The sequence below is a fragment of the Neopelma chrysocephalum genome, unplaced genomic scaffold (assembly GCF_003984885.1).
Source record: "Neopelma chrysocephalum unplaced genomic scaffold, ASM398488v2 Primary Assembly neopelma1_22b, whole genome shotgun sequence".
NCBI classification, from domain to species: domain Eukaryota; kingdom Metazoa; phylum Chordata; class Aves; order Passeriformes; family Pipridae; genus Neopelma; species Neopelma chrysocephalum.
The window spans coordinates 11,966,493-11,975,797 of NW_020897690.1; the positions used below are offsets into that span (position 1 = coordinate 11,966,493).

The 9,305-nt window shown below is 36.3% G+C and overlaps 1 protein-coding gene across 3 annotated transcripts in view; it reads left to right on the forward strand.

Annotated features, from left to right (window-relative positions):
- TMEM245 (transmembrane protein 245) overlaps window positions 1-7,409 on the forward strand; it is an 85,206-nt gene extending 77,797 nt beyond the window's left edge. For all 3 annotated transcript variants that reach the window (XM_027680261.1, XM_027680253.1, XM_027680244.1), the window contains one exon: window positions 400-7,409. In XM_027680261.1, coding sequence (XP_027536062.1) covers window positions 400-445 — 46 coding nt within the window. In that variant the 3' untranslated portion in view covers window positions 446-7,409. The remainder of the gene's footprint in view (window positions 1-399) is intronic.
- The last annotated feature ends 1,896 nt before the right edge of the window (window positions 7,410-9,305 follow it).

The window sequence follows — 9,305 nt, forward strand, 5'->3', positions numbered from 1 at the left end:
ATTGTGATGGTGTTAATGACAGTAGCCATTTAAATGTCTCTACTGTCTTATTAAACTATACAGGTTTAGCTCATTATACATATATCTTAAAGGGGATTCTCTGCTTGTGAGAAATAATCCTTTGCCTTATTCACATGAATAATGTTGTCATCTTTCATCTGGGCAGCTTAGGAGAAAAAACACTAATTGGACCTGTCTGTACTCTCTGACTTGTAGAAGTTACATTCCAAGACTTACCATATATGACATAGGCAGAGCTTCCCTTCCCACTACATGCACAAAAATTTGTATGTGTGTTTTTTTCCTGTTTAATTTGTAGGAAACTAGTTATTTGTAATCACTGGGCAGATTTGAGTCTTACTTTTCACTTTTCTTTCCCACTCCCTCCCCTGCCCCCAGCTCATCTCGAGAGAGTCCTGAGGAGATGAAAACGTCTTCAGAGTGATGAAGGTGCTGTCCTGCACTTATACAACATGAGGGAATCCCTGTCTTCTATCTTGAGTTCACAACAGCCATGGCCTTCTGTCCCTTCCCACCTGTGCCTGGGGGCAGCTCACAGGGAAGCATAGCTTGGGTTTTAGGAGAAAGTATTTCTCAAACATCTGCTGGCCTTACATTATTGTGCACTTTGCCTCTTCAAGAGAGAATGTCTACTTCTCAAGACTTTGCATACCAACACACAGTTCAACTTTCTTGTTGAAGACTTTGAAGACCCTCTGTCTTCATAAAAGGAATGGTTAAGAGGGACAGGTACATCCACTGGAGTCATTATGTTATCTGCTGAAGTTACTAACTTAGCTTTTATTTATTGGGTTATTTGTCTTATTAAATTGTAGTAGCTTTAAAGAAAGCTGTAATTCCAAAATATTTATTTTTAGTTAATCTGGTGGTGAAAGAAGTGTAAACCACTCATTGTGAAATGAAAGTATTTGCTGCTCCTCAAAGTATTTCTTTATAGGTTTCAACCATCATATGTAACTCATAATAACACTTAAATGTTATCCTCTTATATGCACCGAAATTTAGTGGTTTTGGAGACTAGTCTTTCTAATATCATCCTGAAATGAGTAGAAATGCAAACTGTTAAATGTGGGTTTTCCTCTTACTGAAATAGGAGGACTTGTTTAAATAGTTTAAATCTTGCCCTCATTTGCAGTGAAATCTGATAAGATTTTACTGCTTACCCACCCTCCCAGTGGAGTCATCTTGTCAACTACATTTAATCCAAGGCCTTAAGTGTTTTTAGGCAGTAGTAATGTGCGTTAGTCATGTCTACTTCCAGTAATAGGAAGAAGTTGAATGGGGATTGTTGGTTTTCAAATGCTGTGGCTAAGTTCAGTTAACTTTTCAAACAAATTTTATTTCCAGAGAGAAAGGGGAGATAGCATAGATTCTGTTTTAGTTTAGTTTGGGGGTTTTTAGGCCTTTAAGCCTCTGGCTAACTGTCTTTCTAAGATATAAGATATATCTTAAGGTATATCTTATTAATAAACAAAGTTCTTAAATTTCTGAAATGAAGTGTTGCCTAAGTCACAGCATGAAATCTTCTAGTGTTTTTCATCCGTACATAATTTTGCTTAAATTGCAGTTTTGGTGACATTTAAGGCCTTTTGTATTGATTGTTGAAATATTTTGACACAATGGATCTTTATAAATGGATCCTTTTTGTAAAAGGGAAGTGGGCTTTTTGGTAGATATTTTTCATAGTTGCACAGCTTTTCCACAAATACAAGGAGGCCCTGGGTACTAGGTAGCAGATGCACTTGCTTAACCAAAGAACCACCTTTCAGTTTCTAGTAACTTCTCTTGAATTTATTTCAGTTTGATTGATAATGAGTCGTAAAAAATACAGGCATGCCGTGCATTTATTGACAGTAATGTGATGGATGAAACAAAAATCCATTCTTATCCAGGGATAAGGATATCTGAGATGTGTGTACAAATAGCTGTCAGTAATAAGATGTTTGTTTTACTTGAGTTGCAGGAGTACTGATAGATATGGAAGGTTCTTACTTTCATGATTGTATGTATTTTAAATTGTTTCTAAAAATACATTTCCATGGAAAGTGATTGGAAAGTACTCTGATACTTAGTAAACAAGAAAGTCCTGCTATAGGTTTGAAATAAACAGGCTGCCTATTAAGACACGAATAGCCTTGCTCCTCAGATTCTCAAAATTTACTGCTGCAATTTTACTGATGAAATTTTGTATTTAAGTAGGGTGGTTGAGTGTACTGTTTGCACACTTGCAGGTATGTGTTTGAAGGACAGACTTGGGCTTAATTTAGTAGGTTGACTCAAGTTCATTGAAATATGGAAACATCCCATTTAATATTTTAAATTCTGAAAGATCTACACATTAGTTCCAACTAACTGAATAAGAAGAATGTATTGCTTGAATCAAGTATATGTCCTGTGGTTTTATTTCCTTGGCTTTTTGGCTCATGAAAAATCTTTAACAAAACATATTTTTATAATTTTTACTGCTAGGGTGGAGGATGATAAAAAGCGTAAAGGTGTCACTAAGTATTCCTGCAATATTCTAACCACCATTATAGTTAGGAAACTTCCTTATTATATCCCTTTTTGTTTAGTTCACAGTTTTGCACTGAATTGTTGTGTTCTTGTTGTAGCTTTTTGTAGACAGCATTTAAAGAAGATTAGTAGCAAAAAAAGAATGCATCTTTGATGTATTTCCAGTTTTCCATTGCACCTCTGTGCTCACTGGTCAAGATATTTTATTGTCCACATTTGCTATTCCATTTTCTGAGACAATCTTTCATATTCCTATGGTACTCAATATAGTCATTTTAAAGAGTCATATTGTTTGCTTTTAAGTTTTCTTCCTTCTCCCCCTTTGCCTGACCACCTTAGATCCAAGAGGAGTCTCTTAAGAAGATTAAAATCATGTTTCAGACACAGTTGTCTTCCATAATGGCAAATGAGTAAAATCATCTGAGACAAGACATTGCTATTTTGCAATATTCCTTTCCCAACGTGAAAGAAATCATTTTGTATAGAGAATTCATATCTGCTATAGTCTTGTTAGTTTGCCCTCTTTTAAAATGAGGCTTCGTATTGACGCTTCCTGTTTCAAAGTCAGCTAAGACTCGCCATGAAGAAGCATCCATAGTACTGTCTTAGTAAGTGTAGCTTTAGGAGCTGATACTGTGGGCTGTGCCTGATTGAGGAACCAATTATATGGTTCAGTAGTGGTGCAGTGACAGTATATTGCCAAAAAAAAACCACCACAAAATAAGAGACAAAACCTCTACCTTCTTAGAATAGGAAATATTCACTGATTGTTACCATGTTTAGAAAAAAAAACCACAAAACACCACATTATGAAAGAGCGTACTTTGATTATTTGGGTTTTGTGTTTAGTAAGTGGCTAATTACCAGTAGAAATGGAAGACCTAGTCCTTGCATATTTAGCAATCTATATTGTTTTCTGAGAGGACTCAGCCTCTTTAAGAGTGGTTTAGTTTAGATCAGTCTCACACGAATGTGAAAATAATCACACTGGTCATTTTGACTTCTGGTCACTGTAAAGAGTCTGTTCATGGTTATATTTCCTCATCTGCAAAAACAACCTGCAGCTCAATGGGATAAGCTTTTAGTAGATGGCTTGTGGGGTTTGTAAAAAAAAAAAAATAACCAAATGGCAGCAAATCAAACCAAAGTCTTACTTTTCTGCAGTTTTCTACAATTTTCTTAGGAGAAACTATCTTCTCCATAATGCTTATCGGGAAGAAGTTGATGGTGTTTAGCTTTACTGTAAACACTCATTACAGAAGTAGGTATTTACTAAATGTATTTAGTACATGTAGTGTTAAATTTGAACAAAAAATTTAGAGTTTTGAAGGGAATGCTCGTAGTAATCCAAGGCAATGTGGTCTCATGCTATTGTGAAATTCAACTGTGGTGGATTTTTATCAGTCTCTTTTAGCAAATCAGACTTGTTGCAATTAAGTGTAGTGTAAAAAGGCTGGTGCTGACTGTTTCTGGCACTTGAGTCTGAGTTAGCCCTTCCACCCCTTGCCATACCTTAGCTGAACGTTATTGTGCTGTGGCAGAGTTAGCAGAAGTGACTGTGTGCCAGTTTATAGCCCAGCACGTTAACTTCAAGTCACTGTAAATACTGGCTTAATTGGATGCACAGAGCAACAAACTGCAATGTACAAAGATCTGGCACACATTCATTTTGCCAGCCTTACTACAGTACAGTGGCTTTCAGCATGGATGTACTGTGACCAGTTGGGAGCAGGAATGACTTATTTTGAAACACTGCTTAAAAAAAAAAATTAACATCAGAGTAATACATATAGTGCACGTTTTTCAGAAATTAATTTGCTAAGCATATATCTAACTAATAATGAAGCCAGCAGTCAGATAACTGCACAATGGTGTGTATGTGCAGCTTATCTAGGGTACACTTAGGCTTGTCTGATTTCAAGGACTATGTGGCTTCTCTTAAGGACTTTGGGGGGGAGGATACACTGGAGATGTGTATTTTGTCAGTGATTATTGCAATGGGAAATCCATAATATGTTTAATTAAACACAATAAGAAAAAAGCTTTGTTCAGGGAAAATTGGATTCTCTTTCCACTGTTATACTTTGGGGGTATCAGCGTAACTTTTGAAATAGATCTATGGCTGCAATGTTAAACATCGTTTCTCAGAAAACCTGAAAATATGAAACTGAACGAAATTGCTACTCAGTAAAAGCAGGAGCTGAATTGCTGTGCTGCTGATCCCTAGTACTGGCAACAGAGTACTGCAAATGGTGCAGCCCTTCCTATGGACCTGATAAACTAAGGATGGGAAAATACCATTATTCTACTGAGACTCCATAGCTTTGCCTCTCTGGCAGAAGATGCTTCCACAACTGCCTTTGTTCAAACATTGTGTTTATATTATATTGACTTGAATTTGTCACTGCAGATAGTACCACCTCTATTGGATACTACCTCTGGAAATGGCTACAGTTTCCTTCAAAAGGTGCTGAAAGGTGTTTGGATTGGAGTTAGTGTTCATTAAGTTTAAAAACAGAGGTAGCATTCTTCTAGAGATGCTGTTGTTTGCCTTGAAGTTTGCAATTTTACAAGAGAAAATTGATTTCCCAAATAATCTTTCTTGAGTGACAACTGGCATCTCTTAAATCCATGTATACATCAACTTTTTAAACTCAATATATTAACTTGTTTTTCAAAGGGTTTCTTCTTACTATTATTTCTTACATTTTTTGTTGAAGCAAACTTTGGCAATTCCCTTATTTCTATTTCTACAAAACTAGGGTTGCCTAAAACTCTTACAAATGTTAAGGAGGCTTGATCTTTAACCTGGTACCGTTTATCTGTCACTTTTACTAAAGTACCTTAGTGCTTTGTGGTAAAATTTTCAAAAATTGCTTGTAAGTGATTGGAGATAAAAAAAATTAAGTTAAAAAAGCAGCAATGTGGAAACTTAATTTGATGTTTTGAAACCCGAAACAATGCCAGAAGTGATGAGCATATTCAGGGATTCTAGTCTGGGTTTTTAAATGTATATATTGGTATGCAGCATTATATAAATATGAGCAGTCTCTGTCTTATTCAGACTTCAATTGAAATTTTTTGCTATCTTTTTTTTTTTTAATGATATCTGAGAACAAACTTGTGCCTGTAGATAGTGAAAACAAGCAACATTTTCTAGAATTTATGTTTACTTGTTACAGGTTGAGGAAGAGCCAAGCAATTACTGGTAGGGTGACTACAACTGTTTTGTTGTTAGTTCATATAAAGTAGGGAAAAGCTGCTAGGAATGCACTGCTGAGAGATTACTGCTTCTGGAAGTATTTGCACACATCCTCTAAAGAGCTGCCAAAATTAATAGGTCATGAGATATGTCTTCAGTTCCCCAGACTCTTAATCTCTTCCACACCTCATCTGGTATCTTATTTTGAATATGGTTTAGTACACGAGAGTATTGCTTCATCCCCTTTTGGGAATCAATTCCAGGGCCTGAAGGGCATGCTTTGAATGTCCATACTGAAATAATATGTCCCACTCAGGAAGGAATTGCTAATTGGAAGTAATTGCATCCTTGATCTGCTCTGCATATGAATGGACTTGGAAAAATATAATTCGTGTTGCATTGAATTCGAGATTATTTTTTGACTATAAGTACTATGTGGTGACACCAAAGCCATGTTTGAGTGAGAAGCAGGGCGTATTTGCTTGCAGCAGGATGCATCTGCAAGCTGATAAAGCAGAGTGAGCGCTCTAGCATCCATATCTATCTATCTGTCTATATATAAATGTGAAGAATTTTCATGATGGTTTTAAAGCAAAAAGTTGATTTCTTCTCCTGGCCTCACTTTTTACCACCAGGCTGTCATATACAGTGATTCAAGAGGACCTAAAATCAAAGAAACTTTTCATGGTATTGGTATAGATTAAATGTAAGAGGTACCACAAAGCTAAAAAGGAGCCACAGAACAAAAGTTCATTAGGCTTAAGAACTGACATCCAGGCTGGAAAAACAAATCCCAAATATTTCACTCACGTTCTGCCAGTCTCAACCTAAAACAGGAGCTTTTTCAAAAAGTGTCAATAATAACTGTTTTTGTGTTGTACATAACTTACTGGCTCTGTAGATCAATGTTTTTAGTTTCTGTCTTCTGTCATGACTGGTTTATTCTGCAAGCATACAATTTGTTCAGATTGTTGCCTTTAAAAACAGATTTTCTGTGCTTCAGTGATGGTTGGAAACCAACTTTTTATGCCAATAGTTAGGTGCTTACTTATACATATATATGCTAGCTAGTGTTTGATGTTTTGGTCAGAACACTAGGGAAGGTTGGTTTGGAAGGCTGGGGAATTTTCCTCCTTTGGGAAATTTCACCAAAACAAATCCAAAGAAACTTTTGACATCGAATCCTAAGACTGGCTACACCCTACTCAAACCCAACAGCAGATCTTTTGCATTACAGAGCACGGGTTGTTCTAAGACATGCATTCCTACCCAGGCCCTGTGGGGATTTGGAGCAATAACTTCTATTGTCTGTTGACACAAATTTTGTCTGTAAATGTACATGTGATTCATCTTCAGAATGGAACTAATGTTATCAAAATTGGGTTTGGTACAGTACCTGGTTTTGCATGTATAATATTGAAAATATAACCCCTGTGTCCACCTGTGGCAGAATAAAATGTGTAAGTTAAAATTGAGTAGTACTTGAGTAGAACTGCAGAGGTATTTAAACTAAATAATTTTGATTGTATGCACCAGTGCTCACCCTAATAAAAATGGTTTTTGTAGCAGGTTTAAGATGCTTTTAACTTAATACTGTATTCACACCACAGTCCTTTGTAAGCACAGAATGGTTAATATATTTTGAAATAAAATGCCGTTAATGTAAAGAAAACTGAGTTTGATTTGAATGATGGGCTCTTTGGAATCAGCCACAAAGGCCACAGTTAATCTGGTGAAATAACAGGTTTGCTGGAGCTGGATCTGCAGTCCTTGTTTATAACTTATCTCACTGAGAGAAACTGTACTTCTGGGGGTTTTTTTTACATTTTCTGTGGGATAAGGAAGGACATGTGCCTCAAGAGTAACTACGGGTTAGCTGGCACCTGGTAATTTGCTGCACTGCCTGAAGTAACACAACCACATGTCCAGACCCTACAAAAGCTTACATTCAGCAGCTGTAGGTAATTCAAGTTACTTCCATTATGGCTTACTCTCTAAACTGGAAATGGTTGTTTAGTGTCTAAGCAGAATTTTAGATTTTTCTATTGACTATAAAACAAAAGTGGTCAAATTCTCCTTGCGTGACTGCTCACACCTTTTAAAACGAGATATGGCTGATGTTCCAGTTTTCATCCCTCTCAGTGTTCTGTGACCAGATTCATTCCCTTCAAGTAATTCATATAGGAAAGTCAGTTTTAGCTAGTATTTCTTTAGTTTTCTGAAGGGATCAAACCTTGTTTAGTTTAGTGCATACAAGGTGGGGGTTTTTTAGCAGTTGATATTAGTAACATAATTATGACTTTTTTTTTTAAATTGGGGTGAGTTTTCCAGATGCTCAGAATTCCTTTTAAGTTGGAACCAAGACAAATGCATCTGCAATCAGGCAGTCCAAAGCACATGCCCTTCTGTGAGAACTCCTTAGCTCTTATATTGCTTTAGTGATTTTAATGTGCAGATAATAGTGCTTTTATAAAGAGAAAATAAGAAGTTCTGTTCAACACCCACTGCAGATAAAGTTTTATAATGATGTAGCACAACCTCTTTGCTCAGAGTCAACTATTTCTTCAAAATAGTCCAGAAGGTATATGTCCAATATAGTTAATATTTTCTGGGTGGGAGAGTAAAGAAAATGGAAGAGTTATCATGCAGATACATATGCAAAAAATGTGCTGATTACCAACGTATTTTTGAGCTTGACTGGAGATACAATTTAAAAGATTTCAGTCTTTTGGCTTTACCATTTATAAAATAACAATCGGCATTTTGAGAAAAAATAAACCCTAGACATTCAAGTACATCTGGTTGACATAAGTCCAAACACACAGTGAATAATAACAAAGTTGAAAGCCATTCAGAAAAGCACTGAGATGGTATCTATCTCATGGTGTGTCTAAAATTTCATGCTGCAACTGAATTGTAATATGTAATCATATCAAATGTAAAAAGAATTCAGCTTCTATACCTTTGACTGAAGGATGTTTATACCAGCTGACGTAGCTGTGTATCAAACAATTAACAGTTTTCTTCTACTGTCCCAAATCAGAAGTTACTCTGTGCTAGCTACTTTTCACAAGGGAGTTCATATTTCATATCATTACAAGTAGTTCCTTTTTTTAATTCTTTATATGAGGTAATCCTTGATATTATAGTATTAATGCTGCAGTTATCTGTGCCCTGACAACTTCTTTGAGGATCCAGTTCCCTGAATTTCTGAGCATGCACTCTTGCAAGTGTTTTGATCAATTTGGTAGGTGCATGATGGTTTAAGGAAGAGGTAAGAAGCATTTAGCAAGTATGCAATGGTAGGAAACAGCTAATTCATGGCTCCACTCAACTAAAGATGGGAGTGTTCCTGGAAATTACAACCTGTGTAATTGTGTAATGGTGAAACTGTCTGCCTGAAGCAAATAAAGACTTAACTGTTCTAGATCCTCCAGAGCACTCTCCTGTAATACATTACATGGGTATCTGCTGTCCTGGAGCAGAGAAGATGGATGGGAGCTATGCATGGAAGCAGCAGGAGTTACTGAAAGCTGCTCATGTAGATATTGTCCTCATTGTCACCCCA